Source organism: Chrysemys picta, chromosome 7, assembly GCF_011386835.1.
Source record: "Chrysemys picta bellii isolate R12L10 chromosome 7, ASM1138683v2, whole genome shotgun sequence".
NCBI classification, from domain to species: domain Eukaryota; kingdom Metazoa; phylum Chordata; order Testudines; family Emydidae; genus Chrysemys; species Chrysemys picta.
Window position 1 is genome coordinate 34,104,379 of NC_088797.1, and position 22,957 is coordinate 34,127,335.

At 55.5% G+C, this 22,957-nt stretch overlaps 2 protein-coding genes and 9 non-coding genes across 14 annotated transcripts in view; 1 reads left to right on the top strand and 10 right to left on the bottom strand.

Moving 5' to 3' along the window:
* Positions 1–1,792: 1,792 nt before the first annotated feature.
* On the bottom strand, positions 1,793–7,543 carry WDR74 (WD repeat domain 74). Of its 2 annotated transcripts, none has more exons than XM_024100340.3 (11): positions 6,562–7,543; positions 6,363–6,469; positions 6,136–6,257; positions 5,359–5,422; positions 4,948–5,091; positions 4,494–4,595; positions 3,798–3,898; positions 3,331–3,386; positions 2,893–3,038; positions 2,711–2,767; positions 1,793–2,411 (listed from the first exon to the last, which is right to left on the bottom strand). In XM_024100340.3, exons 1-11 carry the CDS (start codon positions 6,620–6,622, stop codon positions 2,229–2,231), a joined length of 1,143 nt encoding a protein of 380 aa, XP_023956108.2. In that variant the 5' UTR covers positions 6,623–7,543; the 3' UTR covers positions 1,793–2,228. The 2 variants fall into 2 exon arrangements, with proteins under 2 accessions (XP_023956108.2, XP_005308041.2); XM_005307984.5 differs by having other exon boundaries at positions 2,893–3,035; positions 6,562–7,531.
* A 3,987-nt stretch (positions 7,544–11,530) lies between these two features.
* On the bottom strand, positions 11,531–11,598 carry LOC112058799 (small nucleolar RNA SNORD31). Its single transcript, XR_002887973.1, has one exon. It is a non-coding gene; the product is annotated as a small nucleolar RNA SNORD31 (small nucleolar RNA).
* Positions 11,599–11,899: 301 nt separating this feature from the next.
* On the bottom strand, positions 11,900–12,024 carry LOC112058801 (small nucleolar RNA SNORD22). The gene has a single exon (XR_002887975.1). It is a non-coding gene; the product is annotated as a small nucleolar RNA SNORD22 (small nucleolar RNA).
* Positions 12,025–12,283: 259 nt separating this feature from the next.
* On the bottom strand, positions 12,284–12,351 carry LOC112058798 (small nucleolar RNA SNORD31). Its single transcript, XR_002887972.2, has one exon. It is a non-coding gene; the product is annotated as a small nucleolar RNA SNORD31 (small nucleolar RNA).
* Positions 12,352–12,592: 241 nt separating this feature from the next.
* On the bottom strand, positions 12,593–12,663 carry LOC112058797 (small nucleolar RNA SNORD29). Its single transcript, XR_002887971.1, has one exon. It is a non-coding gene; the product is annotated as a small nucleolar RNA SNORD29 (small nucleolar RNA).
* A 475-nt stretch (positions 12,664–13,138) lies between these two features.
* LOC112058805 (small nucleolar RNA SNORD30) lies at positions 13,139–13,208 on the bottom strand. Its single transcript, XR_002887979.1, has one exon. It is a non-coding gene; the product is annotated as a small nucleolar RNA SNORD30 (small nucleolar RNA).
* Positions 13,209–13,550: 342 nt separating this feature from the next.
* LOC112058800 (small nucleolar RNA SNORD22) lies at positions 13,551–13,677 on the bottom strand. Its single transcript, XR_002887974.1, has one exon. It is a non-coding gene; the product is annotated as a small nucleolar RNA SNORD22 (small nucleolar RNA).
* Positions 13,678–14,095: 418 nt separating this feature from the next.
* LOC112058802 (small nucleolar RNA SNORD28) lies at positions 14,096–14,172 on the bottom strand. The gene has a single exon (XR_002887976.1). It is a non-coding gene; the product is annotated as a small nucleolar RNA SNORD28 (small nucleolar RNA).
* A 184-nt stretch (positions 14,173–14,356) lies between these two features.
* On the bottom strand, positions 14,357–14,425 carry LOC112058803 (small nucleolar RNA SNORD27). Its single transcript, XR_002887977.1, has one exon. It is a non-coding gene; the product is annotated as a small nucleolar RNA SNORD27 (small nucleolar RNA).
* An 895-nt stretch (positions 14,426–15,320) lies between these two features.
* Positions 15,321–15,396, bottom strand: LOC112058804 (small nucleolar RNA SNORD26). The gene has a single exon (XR_002887978.1). It is a non-coding gene; the product is annotated as a small nucleolar RNA SNORD26 (small nucleolar RNA).
* Positions 15,397–17,112: 1,716 nt separating this feature from the next.
* LOC135972596 (transmembrane protein 179B-like) overlaps positions 17,113–22,957 on the top strand; it is a 29,446-nt gene continuing 23,601 nt past the window's right edge. For 2 of the 3 annotated variants that reach the window (XM_065551147.1, XM_065551148.1), the window contains exon 1: positions 17,113–17,184. In XM_065551147.1, coding sequence (XP_065407219.1) covers positions 17,128–17,184 — 57 coding nt within the window. In that variant the 5' untranslated portion in view covers positions 17,113–17,127. The remainder of the gene's footprint in view (positions 17,185–22,957) is intronic. The other variant, XM_065551149.1, reaches the window with a different exon arrangement.

Sequence of the window (22,957 nt, forward strand, 5' to 3'; positions counted from 1 at the left end):
ATTCCTTTATTAAATCCAAAGGCCAAATGATATTTATACAATTGCTCTAAACAAATTGCCTTCAAAGCCTAAATAATAAGCAATTTACCACATTCAGACAGTAACAAAACATTTATAAGCATCTGATTAAGATAATTACAAATGGGCTAAACGTGGGTTCACCTGGGCCCTAAGTTTTTCAATAACACTGGTGTGTGGAATGCGAAGGGCCATGTTGGCTCATTGTAAAACAGATTCTCTTTGTCTTATTTAAAACCATCTGCTGTCACCCCTACCTGTCAGAGGCCTTCTCTTCAGAAATGTCCCCTTATTTCATTAGTTATTCTTTGAACCAGACATGCTCCCTACTTCATGTCTTCTGGCCCTATAACTCATTACCTTCAAGGTCTTTCTTTACAACACATCTTCAGCCAAACTCAAGCTAACTTTAATTCTCTAATTTTATATTTATTCTACACCTTTACAAGCTCTATGGTAAGGCAAATGAAGAGCCACCATGAAGTAGTGTTGTCCAGTTGAAGGTCGGGGATCCAGAGCTCCTGGGTTCTATTCCTGGCTCTAGGAGAACAGTGGGGTCTAGCTGGTCACAGCGGAGGGATAGCTGGGCAGCAGGATGCCTGGATTCCACTCTGCTCTGTGCAGAGTAGGGATGGGAATTTCCCCTCATTGGCTCCGAGTTTCCCCAGAGAATAAACCCAAAGACATAGAGTGCAATGTGCACTGCGACCCCAGCAGACCCAGGGGTAGGAGCGTGACCTGGAGGGAGTGGGGGCCAAAGGAGCTTCCCCCCCCCCCCCAGCTGGACAGACTGACAGATTTCTATCTATCACGGAGCAGCATGAAGGACCCAGTAGCCTGCCCCTATAGGGACTCCATCCCCCATGTGTAGACCCCCACCCCCTGCGGAAGTCCCATGATCCCCCTCTTCCCAATGCAGGAATCTCCCCCCCAAGATCCCCCATACACACGTGTAGCCCCTCCCCCTGCACAGCCTCCCCCCATACCACCAGGACCCCCACTTTCCTCCGGCAGGGGTCACCCGCGCCTGCAGTTCGCGCCCCCTGCAGGGATTCCTCCCCCCGGGATGCCACCCAAGGCAGGGATCTCCCCACCTGCAGTGCCGCTGGGCCCTTCTGCTCCATCCGGCCCCGCGGCGCGGGATCCGCGGCCGGAGTGCATGCAGCCCATGGGTGCGCTGCCGCCACCTGGCGCCCGCGGCTCCGGGCGCCGCGCGGTCCCCGGGCACTTTGTGAGGTCAGCGCCCGGCGGCGCCTCCCTGTCCCAGTCTCCAGGCGAGGGCTTGGTCCGGGGCATGGCCCCGATTCCTGGGGACACACAGCGCCCCGCCCGGCTCGGGCCTGCCCCCATGGATCCATCCCAGCGGCTCCGCCCGCACCACGCCCGGAGGCACGGCCCCGCCTCCGGCTCCTCCACGGCAACCTGGGCAGACCGCAGCTGCGTTTCCCACGTGTCCTGCCCGCCCCAGGTGAGACAGGCCCCCTGGGGGCAGAGGCTCCTCAAGGAGGGGCCATGTAGGAGACTCCATGGCTGGGGGCAGGGCAGAGAGGGGATAGCCAAGGGCTAGGGCACAGAAGAGCTGCATGTGGATGGAGAGCTGATGTGTGTGTGTGTGGGGGGGTCATGTACAGGGGTCCCTCCTCCAATATCCACCCTGGGGGCAGCCCTCCCCCTATAGGCAGTGGACCATCTAGGAAAGAGCAAAGAGTAGGGCTCATGCCAATGCACCATCCCACCACACCCCCCACAGACACACACACACACACACTTCCAGAACAAGGCACGGTTACAGGTTCTTTTTACACTGCTGTGTGATGGCCATTACAGCTTGGGTGTCCAGGGGGTAGGTCCAAATCTCTTACCCAAAATATCTGCTCCACTTGCTGGCCAATGGAATGGGCCTTAATGGACCCAGCTCTGCCCTCCAGCCCCACAGTGGGCTGTGACTGCCCCCAGCTCAACCCACCTTGTCCAAGCGGGGGCAGCATTCTCTGAGAGGTTAGGGCCCTGCCAACCCCAGCTAGGGCTGGCACATTTCCACCCCCACTCCACCCCAGTCCCTTTCAGCAGCAGGGGAGAGGCTGGTGCCTCTGGCCAGCAGAGACATGAGGCTTCCCCTCCCCTTGTCCAGGCAGGAGTCCCTATGGCCGGGGTGGGGAGCGAGTTCATTATCCTTTCTGGCTGGGGCATAAGCTCCCCACTCGCCCCCCTCAAGGCCCAGCGCTTGTTCTCTTCTGCTTCTTGGGACGCTTGCCTAGCTGGGTCTCCCGGACATTGGGGTCCGCCCTGCGCTTGAGCACTGTTTTGGTAGCCACCGTCTCCATGCCATCCCACAGCTCATCTTTTTCCTCCTTCACGTCTGCTTGGGGGGCTGCAGGTTCAGGTTCTTCATCCTGGGGGTGGGGGGGGGGAGGCACAGTCAAAACAAGCAGCGCCCCCTGCAGTCCCCTGACTACGTGAAGGGGCCCCCATAGAAGGACAAGGGAAGGGTCCCTACCCATTACCTTAAGCAGGTTTAGGGGAGCAGAAGGCCCCGGCCCTGAGGTCTCTCCCCTGCTCCCTGTCCCCAACACCCTCAACCCAATAACAATGCAGCCAGGAGACAGGCAGCCAAGGTGCAGCGACCCCACAAATAGAGCTCCCACACCCAAGAGGGAGCCCCCTCTGCTCCCTCCCTTCCCACCACACTCACCTCCCACTTCTCACGGCTGGTCAGCAGCAGGCAGTTCAACCGGGACTTCAGATACACCTGCAAACAACAGGGGTCAGAGATCAGGATACAGCACCATGTCCATAAGGGAGAGGGAATCACTGCAGCTCCGGCCCCTCCCAGCAGGGGTGCTTGCATGGGGGGGCGGAGGGCGCAGCTCTCACCTTGTGTACCAGGTGCTTGTCCTCGATATTATGTACCCGCAGGAAGCGGTCAAGGCCACAGGAAGCCACGAGTGGGAGGGTGGGGTGACACTGGACGCTGCGCACACTCCCAGCAAAGCCCTTCAGGCATTTCACCAGCCGTCCTGCCGCAGAGAGAGACGGACCATCACTGAGCCAGCCCCCAGGCCCACCCCCAGAGATCCAAGCCAGAGGGCCCAGTAGCACCCTCTCCACTGACTCAACCTCAACCGAGTCTCACCTCCTAACTTTCCACCCCCACGAATCCCTCCTCCACTCCCACAGGCCAGACTTCTCCCCTGCCCCAAGAGGAACAATGTTCCCTCTCCCATACTCCCTCCCAACATTAGCCCCTCCATGCCCTGAGGCTGGCAGCAGCAAAGTGCTATGGGCTGCAGCCATGCCCCAGCCCCTGCTCACCTTGCCGCAGGTCAATGACAGCCATGTCCCCGTGCGAGCTGCCTACCACCACAGAGCTGCAAGGAGATGGGTGTTAGGCACAGGCAGGACAGGAGCCACCGCTCTAACTCCCCACCCCATGGTCACAGCGATACTCACTGCCCAGCCAGGCTTCTGCACTCCACCACCCACCAAGGAGCCATCAGCAGCTCCTTCCCCTCCACCCCAACCCACTCTCCACCCAGATCTGGGAAAAGAACCCAGGAGCCTGGACTCCCAGCCCCCCTGCTCTGACCCAGGAGCCAGTGCTGCCTCCCACCAAACAGAACCAAATGGAGGTCTGGTGCTGAGCTCTGAATAGTTCTCAGCTGCCCGCCCTTGGCATTCGTAGACGGGTGCCTCACCCCAAGCCACAGAGCCACTGCCCTGCCCTCCCTCAACTGTGTTCAGTGCCCCCGCCCCCTCAGCCGGCAGGGAGAGTGACCTACTCAGCACCAGGGGTGAGGGAGAGGGCTGTGAGGGGGTATTCCCCATAGGTTGCCTCCAGCACAGGGCGCCGCTGTGGGGAGCTGGGGTCGTACAGCCGCACCTGGGAGAGACAGAGAGGGCGTCAAAGTGGCCCCGCACACTCCCTCCTTGGCAGGCAACCACTGCCCCAAGCAGATGAGCTGGGGGCATCAGAGGTCAGTTACTGTCAGGAAACGAACCCTCCAAACACCTGAATGCCCCTCCGCCTCTCTATCCTCTGCATCTCAGACCCTGATTCCCCTTCTCCATCTGCCCAACCCCTCCAAACCCCAATCCAACACCTCTATCGTCCCAACTCTTCCCTCCATTCCCCCTGCTCCACAATCCCCCACCCTGTTTGCACCTCAGACTGATCCCCTTTCCCATCTCCCCCACCCCAAACACCATCCTGCACCTCCCCTTCCCCAGGTCCCTCTCCCTCTACTCCCAGCCTCTCAGACCCCCGTCTACTCATCCCTGCCTCTGTGGGCTCCCCAGACCCTGATCCCTTTCCCACCTCAATCCAGCTCACACCCCCACCGCCTCCCAAGTCCCTCCCCAGACCTCCTCCAGAACCCAATCCCCCTACCTACACGGTCCTCCAGACCCTAATACCACCTCCCCCCTACAAACTCCAGTCCCTTCATTGCAGCCCAATCCACTCCTCAGGCTCCTACCTGGTGGTGCCCAGTGCAGGTGACAATCTTCTCAGAGCCAGGTAGGAACTGCAGGTCACGCTCCCACACAGGGACTCGGAGATTGAGCCAGTCATTCCGCACCTGCCGAGAGGGGTGAGGCGGGGTAAGTGGAACCACAAGGCCTGGGCTGGGTTTGCTCCCACATGGCCTGAGAGGGTACTGAGCTTCGGGCAGGGTCAGGAGATGAAATGTAGATCTTGTCAGGGATTGGGGGGAGGGACGAAGGGAGGAGGAGTGTGTATGGTGGGCACAGGCTCAGGGAACAATAGGTGGGGTCAGGACAGACTCTCCCCCAAGGGGTAGGATATAGACTTAGAGCCAGGCCAAGGGCTTCCCTCCTCCTGGGGGCAGCCAGGGCAGATGCTGATAGAGGGCATGGCCAGGGCTCCCTAGAGCATGGGCTTGTAGGGGAACATCTAGGGCAAGCACTCACATTTTTGGCACGGAAGATGGGTTCCTCAGGCCGGTGCAAGTCCCAGACCTTCAGAGCGTTCTCCTTCCCACCTGTCCCCACAGACTGCGGCTGGGCAGGGTTCTGGCGCATACGGCACACGCCAGCCCCCACCTGGGTTTCCATCTAAATGGGGCAGCAGAAAAGAGGGAGTTATGATACCACCAAGTGCAGGGATCCTGGCAGGACTGAGATCCACTGCACTTACCCCTCCCCACAGAGCAAACAGGAATTGTCCCCACACAGCTCGATTCCCTGGGACCAGCCTGGAAGGCAACAGTGTTAACCCTAATCCGGCTCAGATTCCTTCCCAATGCAGCATCCCCCACTTAGCCATACCCCACCACCAACCCAGCATCCACTGCACCAGGCCTCTCCCCATGAGAGCCTTACGTTTTCAGATGAGGCATCCCGCCAGACCTTGAGGAGACCAGACTCCACACAGGTGATGATGGAACTGAACATGCCGGCCAAATGGTGGGGGTGAGAGGGAGAAAATCCAGATAGGGAGGAGAGAGAAATAAATCATTGTTAGTTTCTAACAGCAGACACGGGCCACACTCACTACTGGAATTAGGGGGTGAGATGGATGGATGCATGGATAGGCAGACAAGAAGTGGGTGTCACAAAGGGAACTTGAATCTCCTGCCTAAAGAGGGTGAAAGATGCTTCTCCCCCGCTCTCCCCCCCCCCCCATGGGTTTATTTCTTTTTGGCAGCAGGACAGATTAAGTCTCTGAGTGAACCATCCAACATCAGCTGCTGTAAGAGACAGGACAGGAGGCTAGATGGGCCCATTGGTCTGATCCAATGGTAGGCATGTGCATGAGGTTCAAGGAGCTCCCGGGACTAACCTGGTGGTGGCAGGGAGCAAAGGGTAAATGATCTAATCCAGGGCTTGGCTGCGTGAGACCCAGGGTTAGATGGATCTACAGATCTGATGGGGTGGGGACGGAGAGGAGGAGACTTGGGATAAAGGGATCCATGAATCTCCCAGGAGGAGGAGAACGTGAGAGACCTGGAGTTAGATAGGCCCGATCCCGGGTGAGAGGGGACGGGGGGGGGGGGAGGATGGGTGAAACCTGGGGTTAGATAGGCCCACGGATAAAAAGCTGGAAACAGGCACTATGGAGCTGGGGGGCAGCTGCCTGGTTCGGGGCGCGGGACCCACCTGTCGTGCACGGCCAGGCCGCAGAACGAGCCCTCCCCGCCCAGACATTGCCGCGACTCTGTGAACTTTCCCTTCTCGGTGCTGAACAGCTTCACCGACCGATCCAGGCAGCCGACGAGGATCTGGGGAAGGAGAGTGGTCAGGGGGCGCCCCCGACTGCAGCCCCTCCCCCCGCCGCCCCAGCCCTTCGGCTGCAGCCCCTCCCGCCGCCGCCCCGGGCCCCTCACCTCGGACTCGGAGGGGTCCCCCCAGCACATGGCGCAGACGCCCTCATCCCGGCGCAGTGCCGAGGCCGCCACATAGTTGGTGGCCTGTCTCCGCCGCAGGTTCACCCCTAGGAAAGAGACGAAAAATGGTCACAGCCGGAGGCAGGGAGAAGAGACTGGGACAAGACCCCCCCCCCATCACGGCCGCCCTCCCCGATACCTTTCAGGATGCCAGTCTCGGATCCAACCCACACGTGATTCCACCGCGCAGAAGACGCCATCTTGCCCCGCTATCTCTCTCTATCCGCTCCGGCTCGCTCCCTTCTGGCTGTCCTGGTGGGCCAGAATGTGCTAAAAGAGGAGGGAAGTGGTGCGGGGCCGGACCGCTTACAGTATTACGCCGGAAGCCGGATGTTAGACTTCGCGATTCGTGACAGGCCCGGGCCGGGTTTGCTTCCGCTCCGTGGTGTCTCACCGAACCCTTTCCTGCCTACACCTAGTTCTACTCGCAACGTTCCCGCCTGCTGCCTGTTCATTCTTCCCCCACCCCATAAGGAGCAGCACAAATACCATCCCTTATGGGGTCACAGTCTGTCTAGGCCCCTCCTCCGCAGAGCCCAGTTCCTCCCATCAGATCCAGCAGAGCATGGGAGTCTCAGCAAAGCCAGAGCAAGAGCAGTGGCTTGTTGGGTTCCTGCTTTCCAGAGCCTGTGCATCAGCTGCCTTCCTGAGTATGGCCAGGAAGGGTGGTCAGTGCAATGCCAGGAGCAGGGCTGGGCAGGCAGCACCCCCAGGGCACATGGCCCAGACACAGCGCTAATCCACACCCTCTGCCTCCTGGAATGGCCTGGTGACAGCAAAGCAAAAGCAGGCATGTTGGCTTAGCAGCCCCAGGTTCCCACTGCCCATGCAGTCCTGCAGGTGCCTCTGGGGAGAATGGTGTGTGTGTGCAATGAGCTTGAAGGGGGAAGCCATCTTCTCTCTAGGGAGCACCTCCAGGTCCAACACCATAAAGATCTTGGCCAGACTCTCACCCTCCTGGCATTAGAGACACAGCAGTACTCATGAGCACCACACCTGCAGAGGGAGAAACCTGTTACGAAGGGCTGAGCCTGCATCCCAGCACCCCATCCCAGAGCCCGAGACCTGACCCTGCATCTGCACCACCCCAGCTTCCAAACCTCCCCTCCCATGCCTGAGCCCAAGGCCCCACATAACCCAACCCCAAAGTTTGGGCCCTATACCTTGCCAGCTGCTGCATTTGACCCCCCAGTGCCTGGGACTTATGTCCTCCTATCCCAGTTCCTCAGGACACCACCCTGCCCCCCAGTTCCCCTGCAGAAGGGTGACAGCAAGGTAGAGAAGCTTCCCCAGAGAAACAGGCATGGAGAGGCTTTCACTGTCCCTGCAGCTTCCTCTGTGGGTCCCAGTATGTGAGCACAGACCACACATACACCTGGCTCATGTAGCTGCCCCCCACTCAGCTTTCACCTTCCCTGCCTTCAGTAGCAGCAGAGAATAGACACTGCCTAGGCACTGGGGCCTGCTCAAGTGGGCACAGTGCCCGCTGCTGCTGCATGCTGGCATAGCTAGCTCCCCTCCCACAGAGCCCAAAGTGGCTGCCACCATGGTGAGCAGGTCTCAGCTACTTGGTTCTGCCCTGACAGATGCGAGCCTAGGGCTGGCTGTCAAGGCCCCTTTTAGCAGCAGGTTTGGCTGAGGTGGGAGTTTGCCTGAGTTAATCCTGGGCTCCCCAAGGTCAGGCAGGCAGCTGCTGCGACAGGCTCAGACAGGTTAACCTCTCCCTGTTCACAGCATCTCCTGCACCCAGGAACCCATCAGCCAGATGGCCAGCTGCAGGGGCTCCCCAGCAGAGTCTGAGTGGGGAGGAAGAGAGGTGGTAACTCACAGCTCTGCCCACTGGGGAGATTGCTATGAGGCAGTTTTGGCTACAGGCATCCCACACAGCTCAGGTGCCAAGCCAGCACCTCTGTACCTTGAGGGGGCAGCGAGAGACCCCTAATACTCTGTGGCATGTGCAAACCAGAATTTCTTCAGCATGAGGGGGGGCCAGCCCAGCTCTAAGGTCATCAGGCACCCAAAGGAGTCTGAGCCTAGCAGAAGCTTGGCCCCATCCCACACATAGCTCTTTCTTCTCTATGAGCTGTAGAATCCACACTTTAGCCCTAGCATATGACAACCTAGGCAAGGCCACACACCTGCCCCGGGGCAGCTCTTGGAGCACAGATCTCACAGCTTCCCAGCCAGGGTTTGGGCAGAGGGTCCCAGCCCATCATAGCCATGGACTCCTCAGTGGTCCTGGAGCAGGGTGGGCCCAAACTAAATACAAGGGAGGAAAGTCTCCTTCACCCTGAAGAAGGGCTCGGTGTGGCTCAAAAGCTTCTCTTACCCAGAGAAATTGGTCCAATAAGATATTACTGTGACATTGCACTCCATATGCTTTATGAAAATATGCTTATGAATGTGAATATGATGTAACTGGAATATGCTTTATGCAAAAGGTCTCTTGTAAGGTATCATTACAAAGCTTATAATCTTTGTTCTTCCTAGTTGTTTGCATGAATTATTTCTATGTCTGAAGTTAGGAGAATAAGATATAAACTTGTATTACTGATGTAAACATATTAAGTGGAAGTATGTAAGGGTGCTTCAGAATTAATGAACTGTAAATGTCTTTGTTTACTTGCAAACCTTCCTATGTAATGGAGGCTGAGGTCTCACACGACATGTGATCATGTCACCTGACACTGGAATCCATCTTAAATCTGGTACTTTTCCATTTAGGAGGGGTGTGGACCCAGAGAAACAAAGGACTCTCACCTTGTGCCAAAGCTATTAAAAAAAAAGGGGGGGAGGTAAAGCAGAAGAAAGGTGGCCAGTCATGAGAAAACCCCTAGTTACCACCTGAGAAGTCTGCTGGAACTAATAAGGACTGTATTGGGGAAAGGACTGGGCCCGCACTAGGAAGGAGTCTAGTGTGTGAAAAAAGCATATTGGAACATTGCTGAGGGTGAGATAGTACCTATAATCAGTTGCATGTTTTTGCTTTATTGGGCTTGGTGGCTTATTTTGTTCTATTACTTGAAACCACTTAAATCCTAATTTTTATACTTAATAAAAATCACTTATTTATTAATGACAGGTTTCAGATATATATTGATAAGTGTGAGAATACTTACAAGGGGAGATAGATTCAATGTTTGTAATGGCTCAGCCTTGTAAGTATTCTCACACTTCTTAGCCCAGTACAGACAGTTTGATATCTTGATTATCACTTCAAAAAAATTTGTTTCTCTTACTTAATTGGCCTCTGAGTTGGTAAAACAACTCTCACCTGTTCATGCTCTCTGTGTGTGTGTGTATATATCCCTTCAATATGTTCCACTCTACATGCATCCAAAGTGGGCAGTAGCCCACAAAAGCTTATGCTCTAATAAATTTGTTAGTCTCTAAGGTGCCACAAGTACTCCTGTTCTTTTTGCGGATACAGACTAATACAGCTGCTACTCTGAAATCTGACAATTTATGAGTTTACCCTGTATAAGCTTTATACAGAGTAAAATGGATTTATTTGGGGTTTGGATAGCATGGGGAACTGGGTATCTGGGTGCTAGAGCCAGGTAACCTGCTGATCTGTTTTCAGTTAAAGCTGCAGCTTTAGGGCCTGGACCAGACCCTGAGTCTGTGTTGCAGAAGGCTAGTATGTCTGACTCAACAATATCCTGAGACCGACACAACTACAACTACACCACATCCTTCACCCTGCATTACAGAGGCAGAACTAGGAGCTGTTGTATGAGGGTCAGGGCCTTGCTCAGCTCTGGCTTATACAGCTACCCTGCAGGGAGTTGCAAGCCTGCCATTGCAGAAGTACCCAACCTGTATCAGATGGAACCTCTATGTGGATGCATCTGTGTGCAGCAGCTTAGAACCAGCTCAGCTACTGCTCTGGCTATGCTGGCACCAGCAGCTGTTATTGCACCATCCTAGTACAGCCCCTCACATGACAATCCCAAGGAGTGGATAGACATACTGTGAACTAGGGTTCTGGTCCCAGCTGTACCCAAGCAGGATTCCACCCCTTTGGGCCTGTAAAGTAGGTTGTATTAGGTTCCCACTCAGGTGCATAAGGGTTAAATACACCAGAGAAGGGAGGCATGGGCAGTGCACCTTAGGAATATCCAAGAACCCTTGACAGGAAGTAGAGCACTCTGAGCTAGGACAGACCTGTGGCCTAGTTCCACCAGCTTCACCCTCTCCAACTCAGCCACTCAATTAAAGCTGAGTGAGCCAAGAGGAGTTTAAACTCACTTGCCTGTGCACAGGTCAGTTCTAGGGCTTGCAGGGAGGTCAGGCCAAGGCAGGATGGAGGAAAGACTGATGACACGCCAGGAGTTCCCTCAGCATGACACATTCCAGCCCTGTCACACAGCAGTCAGGTACTGGACATTGCTCCTGCTCAGCACACTGGCTGAAACCAAGGACAGAGACGTGCCCACAACCCTGCCATTGTGGGCGGTACAACTTCAGGCTATGCAAGGGCTGAGAGTGCATTTAGTGTCCTGCCTCAGCTGTTAGCTGGGGATGGAGACAGCCTGCTGTGGCATGGCAGGAGTACTAGCCTCAGTCACTAGGATGCAGGACAGCTTAGGCACAAACCAGCAACTCTGCCCCTTGTGGAGACAGGGGCCCCATGGGCCAGCTGGCATGAAGCCAGAATGAGGCTCCTTTTCTTTAGCATAAGAGAGCCCAGCCCACCTCTAAGCTTCATCCAGGGAGCTGTACCCCATCACTGCAGGTATGGGTGAGCAGGGCCCTAACTCCACCTAGTAACTCCCTCCTCCCCCAGCATGACACCAGCCAGCTCATGCCCCCAGCAGGACTTGTGATGCACACTCCAAGGCCCAACATGACACCAAGGCTCCAGCTGCTCTGTGCAGAGATGTTTTATTTAACCATCAGTACACAGAACCACACACTAAGGGGCCGACTGCCCCCACCAACACTAAGCTGCTGCTGGGTTTGTCACAGCTCAGCAGGGAGAGCTCTTCTTCCTGGAGGCAGGTGTGATGGAAAAGCTGCATCTGGCCCACATGCTCCAACCTGCAGGAGGGAAGGAGACCAGTGAGAGGAGTGCCCCTGGCCAGGGGCAGACAGACCCCCAGGGTCAAGCGTCAGAAAGTACCAGTCAGTCACCAGCATCAGACTGGGGCGGTAAGTGCTCATCATATACTCAACCTCATGCCTGAGGAAAGGGAAAGGGTCGGGGGTGGGGGTGGGGGGTGGAGCTAGTCAATGCCAGCAGAAGGCACCATGCTATGAGGTGGGTGCACCAGCACAAGGAGTGAGACAGCTCATCCCCGGATGTGGGAGAGGATCAGCACACAGGGAGCAAGTACAGAGTCAGTGGCAATTACACTCACCTGCAGTGCTCGGATGAGCCATGCTTCCAGGCAGCCCTATGAGAAACAAGGGGAGAATTGCAGGAGAGCTGCTTCCCATGGCATACCCCACCCCTCACCCCAATGCTGCCGAAGTCCCATCAGACGGTTCCTTTTGGAACAGAGTTTCCTCCTCTCTCTCCACCGGCCCAGTGGGTTCAACCTTGGCAGGTTCTGGACCAGCATGGACAGTAAGACGTGACCTGGTTTCCTCATCAGGACATGGCACCTACCTACCTCTCACCCACAGCCCAGGGACAAGTGGGGCCATCCCCACCTGTATTGCTATGGAGGGAGCAGAGCTCCTCTCTATCAGTCCCTTCCCCAATTGGTGCTTATCAGCCTACCTGCAGCTCCAATGGCTGACTGCCCATTCCCTGGCAGGAAATCCAAGGCTCCTGAAACCAAACAAACAACTGTTGGAGGGCTGTGCAAGGAGCAGGCCACCATGTTCTCAACCCACACTGCTACCAGGCTCCTGGCCTCAGAGGGAACCACTCAGTCATGGGGATCAGACTGGGGCGGTAGGGGGTCTCATCACTGAGGAGCCAGAGAATGGGACAGGACCCCTGCCATAGGGCAGAGCTTGCCATTCAGCTTACAGCGAGGGGCAGGTGTGATCTCTGCTTAGCTCCCCTTGCCTATCCCTCCTTTACACCCCTAGGCCCATCAATCACTCACCATTCCAGGCACTTCAGACCACAGGCCTCTGGCTACCTGCTGGAACAAGACAACCCAGTCAGCTACTCCCCAGCACAGATGCCCCAAACTCATCCCCTGCTCTGCGCAGTTTCTCAGTTGTTCAAATATTTTCATGTTTATAGTAAATCAAAGTGAGCTAGTTTGGCTCATCATTAAAACTGCAGTGAGCACCTTTTACCCCACAAGACAGCACAGTATCATGCCTGCCACAACTGGGTGCTGACTAGGCCCCCTCGGCACTACCACAACAGGTTTAAACACACCCAGAGCTGGCTGCCCTGACACCACAACGAAGCCCTACTCCCTCCATGCCCCTTGTCCCAGTTGTTTGGGGAGGAAAATTTGATCTCAGTGATATTTGCAACGCATGCCCCAGACAGGCAGAGCTGCACAGGGAGAACTGCAGCATCTGGTCTTACACATGTTTCTATGTAAGGGACATTTGCAAAGAGCCCTGGAGAGAGTTGAAGGGCACTTACCCGTGACTCAGTGCAGTGGAGCCATCAACTCCAGCATCTTTAACCTAGGGGAAAGAGAGGTTATTTGATCTGAATCCTTGAGGCCTTGCATTCTAAACTTGCATCCCCGGAATAAGCTTCCTGATGAGGCAAAGCCTGCAGCCTGTTCATCACCAAGCCTCAGAGTCAGAGTCTCAACAGTAATGTTCAGCCGAACGAGATTCCAAAGTGAGTTCATCATGTCAGTGGGAACAGGCAACTAGGACTGAGCCCCACCCATCATCATCAGCTGATGATCTGTGCACACCCTTACCTGGGCAGCTGGGTCAGGAGCTGGCCAAGACTCTCACTCCAGGCACCTGAAAAGAACCAGAGCATCTGATTAGTGTTTGCTCTCTGCTCAGTGGTATTCCATCACCCCATTGCTCAGATACAAGGTGCACTGGGAGTACATCCCTCTCCCCTTGCTGTTTTACAGGATGCTTCTCCTGCCTGAGATGGCAGTGTGCAGAGCACGGTGTTATGGGGCAAAAGGTGTGGGTTAATTAGCCATTACACTCAGGGAACAATGTCAGACCCAGCCCAATGTCCCATCAGACTGTTCCTCTTGGAGCATGTTCTCCTCCTCTCATGCTGCAGGTACCAGTGGGTTCACCTTTGCAGGTTCTGGTACCAGAACAGACAGTAAGATAGGCACAAGTTTCCTCATTGGGATAGTGGACAGAGGGGGCACTAGGACTGTGTAGGTCACTCACCCTTCCCAGATCAAGGCATCTCACCTGTACAGAGAAGAGAATCGGGTCAGTGAGCACAGGAATGGGGCACAGCTCATTGGAGCAGAGCCAGAGCAGTCTGATCAGGGCTTTGGTAACTCAAATGCCATGAGACAAGTGTCGTCCAGCTAACATTGTGTCATCCTTTCAAACTGCCACTTGCCAACCGTCAAAGTAATGGCCCATCCCAAAGCTACAGAAGGGGAACTGGCTAGGCCCTACCATGCTAGGGACACTGTGTAGGAGATGCATTTACCTGAGACAGGCATTCACCCCAGGAGGAGTTCACCTAGAGGGAAAGCAGAGAGCCCTGTGAGACAGGTGTCTGAATGAGCAGCATCTTTGGCCCAAGGGCCAGCTGCCATCAGAACTCTAACATGCTTATTGACCAATGTTCTTCAAAACTTTTCAGAGGAACTGGTTCAGATCACATGGCAAGGGGGCTTGGGCACTGATATACCCGGAGGGGAATGCTCAGCACACACAGAGCCTTAGCAGGGCTCCTAAACCTACCTGTATATGAGGCCGGACTCCATCTGGGGGCAGGGGTAACCTGAAACAGAAAGGGCAGGTTAACCCTATTCCTAGACCAAAAATACCTCCCCAAGGATGATCTTCAAGTTCTCAGAAGTAAGCTGGCATCACAGACACTCAGCCATATGCTTGTCTGTTTGCATTCATCACTGAACAGCAGGGGAGCAGAAGCTTGACTGTGTGTCCAAGGGAAATAGACCCACCTTGCAGCCTACACTGACCAACCACTGCAGCAGTCCTCAAGCTGGGTAGAGGATTGAGCTGCCAGGCACACAGGAATGGTCAGAGCCATCTGTGGAGCCACAAATCCCCATCCTCAGAGGGGAAAAAACCCTACACACACCCCTAGATGCTACCCTAGCATGCACTACCATTTACTGAAAACTCAAAACATGGTGGACAGCTCTGCTGCAGCGAGGAGGAAGTAGAAGTTTGGATCAGTCCAATACACACAGATCCCAAGCCAGCACTGACCATCCCCCTCCACCCTGCCCAGCCATCATTCCAAGCAGGGCACAGTTTCTGCTGGTCTAAGAGGGATGCATATTTGGAGAGGCAAGGCTGTTCCACACAGGAGACAAACAGAGCAGATAGAGAGTCAGTGGATGAGGCTCCACTCAAGCCCCAAGGCAACAATATGTATCCCTGCTCCCATCCTAGCCACATTAGGGAAGACAGCTGCACCCTCACCATGGTGTAATGGAGCTGGTTTCCCCTGTGTAGACCACCCCATGTTCTATGTATCATTTTCATCAGAGATGGAAAAAGCTCAACTACTCACATGTGAAGAGGCTGCAGATGCACATGACTGGTAAGACCCATGCCTGAGAAAAGAGACACACATGAACCTTAACATGCAGTCACTGACTCTCCTCCTATAAGAGCACCATTCCTACAACCTGGTCTACCCACTCCCTATGTTAAGGGCAATGTGGGCATATGCTCTCTTCAGGTGCTGTTCAACAAGGGGCTGCTCCACTCCCTGCAGGGCTGAAGTACCAGGCCACAGGGACCTAAATGTAATCCACACCTACCTGAGCTAAAGTCAGTGCCACTCAGAATCTGGTAAAGATTTTCTCCACTGAAGTCTCAGAAAGAGAGAGTTCAGCATTTATCATCTTTGCAGCACTTCATACACCACCCTCCTCCCAAGACCAGGCATCCAATTAACAGCAATGATATGCTGCATTAACAGTGACATGTCACCACCACCCCGTAGCATGCCCGACTCCCACTTGGCTAACTTTCTATGCCAGGCAAGCATCTGGGAATTTCAGTCATTTAGACATCAGACAGTATGACACTATGGCCTTATAAATTTAGCCATGGACCCTATGGCCACCCTAAATGTCCCAAATACCAGAAACACCTGCCCCTGGGAGCTGGGCTGAGCCCTGGGAAGGAGTTTGAATGGGTGAGGAGGTGCATCTCTAACCAGTGCTACACAAGCTCCAGCATACATGAAGGCATTTGCAACTCACCTAGCAAGCACTCACGAGCTTTAAACCCTGCATACAAAGAAACAGCATTAGAAATATGGAATAGACATATGGTCCCCATGGCAAAGTGGACAACTACACCCCAACATGGGCAAGCTCCCTGATGGTCCACAGTATCATGGCATGGCTGCCCTGCATAGCCCTGGCCATAGGGGTGGAGGCAAGTCTGTTCTCCTCAGATTTATTTGGGGTCCTCACAGGGCTGTCAGCACAGGTCTGTGATAAGTCTCATCATAGAGAGAACAGCCGCCGCCCACCCCCACGGTGGGAAGCTGCTCCTCTCCCTTCCCGCCCACATTGCTGGCGAAGGCCTTCAGGCTGCCTGCAGCAAGGGCAGGATGGGGTTAGATGGGGTTAAGCCTTGTGCCCCAGGAAACAGACTGCAAGGGGGTCCCTACCAGCGGTGGCCCGGGGGGGGAGGGGAAGCGCCCCCTGCAGGAGGAGCGATGCCGCACGTGGCCGGTGCCTCTGACACATGGCGGGGGCAGGGCCAGGCGGCCAGAGAGCTCAGTCCGTGCCCAGGGCTCCTGCAGAGAACTAGCCCCCACCCACTCCAGCGCTTTCCTGAGGGGCGGAGAGGCTCCTGGCCCGCGCTCCAGGCGGCTTTGTCACGCGCAGGGATCCGCCCCTCCTCAGCAGCGGGCGCCGCGGGAGGGTTTCCCGGGGCCGCCGGGCGGAACGCTGCGGGCGGGGAGCGGGAAACGAGCAGGGCAGCAGGGAAAAGGTCCGGGGAGAAGGGGGCAGCAGAGGCGACACACGGGGCGGGTCACGTATCCCCACCACAGAGTTACGGGTCGCCTATGGGGGTCCCCAGCCTCCCCCCCGCTCCCTCACAGCAGGACCCGCCCCCCCGCTCCATCCGCAACATGTAGGGTGACCAGCTAGTAAGTGTGAAAAATCAGGACGGGGTGGGAGGGTAATAGGAGCCCATATTAAAAAAGCCCCAAATATCGGGACATCTGGTCACCCTAACCACATGGCTCACAACATGGCGGTGGAGCCTGCCCGCGCCTCCCACCCCGCGGGACGCAGCTCCCAGCCCGGTGCGCGGTCACTCCCTCCCAAGATCCCCGAGGAACCGCGGGCAGCAGCCGCCCGCGCCATAGGAGGAGCTCCCGATGTGGAGCCGCATGGCTGCAGATTGCCCCCAACCCACTCACCCCGTGATCTCGCCCCAGCAGCAGCAGAGCAAATGGCCGAGTTTACCCCCAGACGGGGCTTAAATACCCAGGAGCCAGGGGTATGCTGGGAAATGCCCCTTTCTCAGAAGGAAGCCGAATGCGCATGTGCAACGAGAGGGTCGCGGGAAGCTCAACGCTTATGCCCGGTGGGGGGCGGTGGTACGTTGACGTTCACGCATGCGCAATACGAATAAGGTGGGTGAGGAAAACGAAGAAGCGACGGAATATAAGAATGTAAGCATAGGGGGAAATAAAACGGAAGCCTGAGTACGCATGCGCAGGGAGGAAGCGGAATGCTCGAGTGCCTGAAGGCGCATGCTTATAGAAGTGGCGGGATGAGCAGCAACCTGCATGCGCAGGAGATGAGGGAATACACGAGAATCTCAGTGCGCATGCGGTCTACTGTTGGTGAGGGGACGTTTACGTACGTGGGCTGGTGATGAGCGGGCACGCGCCCTGGGGTTGTGCGTGCGAGTTTGGCGGGTGCTACTGCGGTTTTACCGTTGGTCCCCTCCATGGGGGTGTTATACTGGAATAGCTAAGCTAGGGTTACCATCCGTCCGTATTTCCCCGGACATGTCCGGCTTTTGCATCTCTAAATAGCCGTCCGGGAGGAATTGGTAACAAGGTTAAAATGTCCGGGGTTTTTTTCTCCCTCGCCTCCCTCCCTCCCTTCCATGCAGAGTGTGGCTGCTGATTGGGCGGCTAGGCCAATTGACCCACTCCCATTGGCCTCCAGCAGCCAGAGCCCTCCCCTGCTCCCCCCTCCCTCTCTCTGTAGTCCTGTGTAACACACAAACCGACCCACGTGGAGCCAGAATGGTAAGAGGAGTGAGGGGGGGCAGTCAGGGAGTGGGGGAGTGTTGGATGGGTCCCCAGCCTCCACCTGCCACCCCCCCTCCGTGCATCCCCCCCTCGGTGGGTCCCCCCCGTCCCTGTCTGCCTCTCGCTTGTCTGCTGTGCTGGCTCTGGCAGTACCCGCAGACAACTGCTGTCTGCTGCCCCCGGGTCCTAGTGCCCCCATCCACTAATGGGAAGACAGGCTGCCCTTACCCTGCCCTTCCACCCTAGCCCTGAGCCTCTCCAACACCCCAAACCCCCAAGCCTTCATCCCCACACACCCTAATCCTCTGCTCCATCCCTGAGCCCCCTCCTGCATCATGAACCCCTCATCCCCAGACCCACAGCCCTCACCCCTGCATCCCCTCCTATCCCCAAACTCCCTCCCAATCCCCCTCCCTCTTCCCACACACCCCCTCCTGCCCTCAAACTTCCTCCCAAAGCCTGCACCCCCTCCCTTTGCACCACCTCTCACCCCCAAACTCCATCCCAGAGCCTGCACCCCTCACCCCCTCCTGCACACCCACCCCCTGCCCCAGCCCGGAGCCTGCACCCAGCACCCAAACTCTATCCCAGAACCTGCACCCCTCCTGCACCCTAATCCCCAGCCCAGGACCTGCACCCCAGACCTCCTCCCCCCACCCAACCCCCCTCCCAGAGCCTTAGGCAGGTGGGGTGGGGGGTTCTGGGCACCACCAAAATTTCTACAACCCTGCCACCCATGCGAGTGGATAAGGGTCAGGGCAGTCAGGGGACAGGTAGGGTCCTGGGGGGGGGCAGTTAGGGTAGGGGTTCTCAGCAGGGGACAGTCAGGGGACAAGAAGCAGGGGGGGTTGGGGTTCTGAGAGGAGCAGTCAGGGGGTGGGAAGTGGGAGGGAGTGGGCGGGGCTAGGGCGGGGCTTCCCCCCCCCCCCCGCCCAGTGTCCTCTTTTTTGTTTGTGGAAATATGGTAACCCTAGCTAAGCGCAGTGGTTACTCTGCTTACAGGAGGCCAGTCAATTCACTCATGTAGACAAGCCCTGCGTGGGGGTCCCAACAGCTAGCTCTGCTCATGCCTTGGCTACACTAAGGACTTCCCAGCTCTGCCGCGGCAGTGCTGTGAAGCGCGAGTGTAGTCACGCCGCCAGCGCTGCAAGAGCTTTCTCACAGCGCTCTAAGTACTCCACCTCTCCGAGGGGAGTAGCTTGCAGCGCCGCGAGGGAGCGTGCAGCGCTGCAGGTTCTGATTACACTGGCGCTGTACAGCGCCGTGCTCGCTGCACTCAGGAGGGGCGTTTTCACTAGGGTTACCATCCGTCCGTATTTCCCCGGACATGTCCGGCTTTTGCATCTCTAAATAGCCGTCCGGGAGGAATTGGTAACAAGGTTAAAATGTCCGGGGTTTTTTTCTCCCTCGCCTCCCTCCCTCCCTTCCATGCAGAGTGTGGCTGCTGATTGGGCGGCTAGGCCAATTGACCCACTCCCATTGGCCTCCAGCAGCCAGAGCCCTCCCCTGCTCCCCCCTCCCTCTCTCTGTAGTCCTGTGTAACACACAAACCGACCCACGTGGAGCCAGAATGGTAAGAGGAGTGAGGGGGGGCAGTCAGGGAGTGGGGGAGTGTTGGATGGGTCCCCAGCCTCCACCTGCCACCCCCCCTCCGTGCATCCCCCCCTCGGTGGGTCCCCCCCGTCCCTGTCTGCCTCTCGCTTGTCTGCTGTGCTGGCTCTGGCAGTACCCGCAGACAACTGCTGTCTGCTGCCCCCGGGTCCTAGTGCCCCCATCCACTAATGGGAAGACAGGCTGCCCTTACCCTGCCCTTCCACCCTAGCCCTGAGCCTCTCCAACACCCCAAACCCCCAAGCCTTCATCCCCACACACCCTAATCCTCTGCTCCATCCCTGAGCCCCCTCCTGCATCATGAACCCCTCATCCCCAGACCCACAGCCCTCACCCCTGCATCCCCTCCTATCCCCAAACTCCCTCCCAATCCCCCTCCCTCTTCCCACACACCCCCTCCTGCCCTCAAACTTCCTCCCAAAGCCTGCACCCCCTCCCTTTGCACCGCCTCTCACCCCCAAACTCCATCCCAGAGCCTGCACCCCTCACCCCCTCCTGCACACCCACCCCCTGCCCCAGCCCGGAGCCTGCACCCAGCACCCAAACTCTATCCCAGAACCTGCACCCCTCCTGCACCCTAATCCCCAGCCCAGGACCTGCACCCCAGACCTCCTCCCCCCACCCAACCCCCCTCCCAGAGCCTTAGGCAGGTGGGGTGGGGGGTTCTGGGCACCACCAAAATTTCTACAACCCTGCCACCCATGCGAGTGGATAAGGGTCAGGGCAGTCAGGGGACAGGTAGGGTCCTGGGGGGGGGCAGTTAGGGTAGGGGTTCTCAGCAGGGGACAGTCAGGGGACAAGAAGCAGGGAGGGTTGGGGTTCTGAGAGGAGCAGTCAGGGGGTGGGAAGTGGGAGGGAGTGGATGGGGCAGGGCGGGGCTAGGGCGGGGCTTCCCCCCCCCGCCCAGTGTCCTCTTTTTTGTTTGTGGAAATATGGTAACCCTAGTTTTCACACTCCTGAGCGCAGCAAGTTACAAGGTTCGCAAGATACATACATAGTACATAATCAGCGTAGACCCAGATTAGGGTATGGGAGTTTTTAAAGCAGGGGTCGGCAACGTTTGGCATGCGGTTTGCCAGGGTAAGCACCTTAGCGGGCCAGGCCAGTTTATTTACCTGCTGACGCGGCAGGTTCGGCCGATCGCGGCCCCTACTGGTCCTGCAGTAGTGGGGGACAGCAAACCCACTGTTAAGGGCTCAGTCAACAGTTCTGTAGCAGCCCAGGCCCTAGGTCAGGGCAGGGCAGCAACCAAACAGTCAGAAACTCCTGGCCTAGAGAGGCTGGGACCTCTTGCTTATTGACTCAGCCCCTGCTTAAGGGCCTGAGTTCCTGACTGTTTGGTTGCTGCCCTGCCCTGACCTAGGGCCTGGGCTGCTACAGAACTGTTGACTCAGCCCTGGCTAGGGTGACCAGATGTCCTGGTTTTATAGGGACAGTCCTGATTTTTGGGTCGTTTTCTTATATAGGCTCCTATTATCCCCCACCCCGGTCCTGATTTTTCCACACTTGCTTTCTGGTCACCCTAGCCCCGGCCTAAAGGGCCTGAGCCCTTAACAGTGGGTTTGCTGTCCCCCACTACTGCAGGACCAGGACTGACCGTGACCTAGAGCGAGGCGGTGGGATACCCCACAGCCCCGCTGAGGGATGAACCGCGGCCAAGCCCCATTACATGACGTCACCCGTAGAATGTATTTAGAGTCCAAGTCACTATTGGTGTACCCCAGTGGTTCCCAAACTGGGGTTCATGAGCCCCTGGGGGTTTGTGAAATGTTACAGAGGGTTCTGGGGGACAAAATTCCCTAATGCCGGACAGAGCTGTCCCTAGGGACCTTGGGCAGCACAGGGTCGGCAGCCTGGAGCCCCTGCACTTCCAAGAGCTAAGCAGATCAAAGCAAGCATATCTATCACACTGAGGAGATTTAAACGTCAAGACTCCTTATAAGAAAAGGTGGATATCTTTTGCTGTTTTTAAAATGAAATAGGCAGCTAGTATTGTTTTTAAAATTATGAAGAACAAGTTTAAGCTTTATTGTAATGTGTGTTGTTCTTCTGGACTGCTCAAGACTTGAATGCTTGTGTAGGAGTAGCTCTTTGAGTTGGCTTCTTAAATACCTTCATGCTGTTTCACATCTGATACTCCTTGATTAAATATAGGAGCCTTGTCTTATAACAGGCTTATTCAAAGTGATACAGGCTACGAAAGTGAGATCTTAAGAGAGTGTTGCCATTTTCATGATGTAATACAAATACTGTAATGATATATAATGATTAATACTAAATAGTGTGTAATAAGCATGTCATAAAAACAAATTTTATATTTCCAAGATCACTGCTTTTATAATTTATACTCGGGTAAAGGAGAAAATCCCTGGAAATATTCATTTTTAGTACGGGGTTCACGAGACATGACATTTTAGTGAAAGGGGTTCATAGATTGTTAAAGTTTGGGAACCACTGGTGTAGCGAATAGGTACATGGGTGGGGTGCATCCCTTGGTTCATTAGAGAAGGAATCTGCTAGTCTCGTTTACTTGTCCTAGTACTGAGACTGACTCCACATGCTCTCAGCACCGAGTCGTTGTGGGGTGGCCCACATGCCCAGGGCTCCTACAACCAGGGTGTGGATCTGGACCTTATAGCCCTGGGCTTTCAGGGTGTTGGCCAGCAGGGGGTATTTCAAAACCTTCTGAGGTTGGACATCATGGAAGACCAGAGACCTGTTTTCAACTGGCACCATTAGCCAAAAAGTTGAGGCTTACATTGAAATTTCATGCAGCCCTCCTAACCCCATAGTTTTGCACATGACAACGACATACTTGAGAAAAAAGAACGAGGAGTACTTGTGGCACCTTGGAGACTAACAAATTTATTTAAGCATAAGCTTTCGTGGTCTAAAACCCACTTCATCGGATGCATGCAGTGGAAAATACAGTAGGAAGATAGGTGTGTGTGTTTGTGTGTGTGTGTGTGTGTGTGTGTGTGTGTGTGTGTGTATATATATATATATATATATACACACACACACACACAGAGAACATGAAAAAATGGGTGTTGCCATACCAACTGTAAGGAGAGTAATCAATTAAGGTGGGCTATTACCAGCAGGAGAAAAAAAACTTTTGTAGTGATAATCAGGATGGCCCATTTCCAACAGTTGACAAGAAGGTGTGAGTAACAGTAGGGGAAAAAATTAGCAGGGGGAAATAGTTTTTACCATCCACTCCCAGTCTTTATTCAAGCCTAATTTAATAGTGTCCAGTTTGCAAATTAATTCCAATTCTGCAGTTTCTCATTGGAGTCTGTTTTTGAAGGGTTTTTTTGTTGGAGTATTGCGACTTTGAGGTCTGTAATTGAGTGATTAGGGAGGTTTTTTCAAAAACCAGTCAGAGAACACGTCAGCTTCCCTAGTCACTCAATTACAGACCTCAAAGGAAAGAGGAAAGAAAGAGGGGGGGGGGGGGGGAAACACAGCAGAAGGGAGGATGGAAGTCGCTTAAAGATTATTTACAGAATTAACTCCATCCCTCAGTTCTGTGTAGAGCGAATAAAAATAATCAGCAGGATATTACTGA

Excerpts from the sequence above, each read along its gene's own strand:
- WDR74 (XM_024100340.3), bottom strand. The coding sequence starts at position 6,622 with ATGGCGTCTTCTGCGCGGTGGAATCACGTGTGGGTTGGATCCGAGACT. Across the intron at positions 6,470-6,561 it reads CGAGACTGGCATCCTGAAAG|GGGTGAACCTGCGGCGGAGA; the intron begins GTATCGGGGAGG and ends TCTCTTTCCTAG. Across the intron at positions 3,039-3,330 it reads TGTCATTGACCTGCGGCAAG|CAGGACGGCTGGTGAAATGC; the intron begins GTGAGCAGGGGC and ends CTCTCTCTGCGG.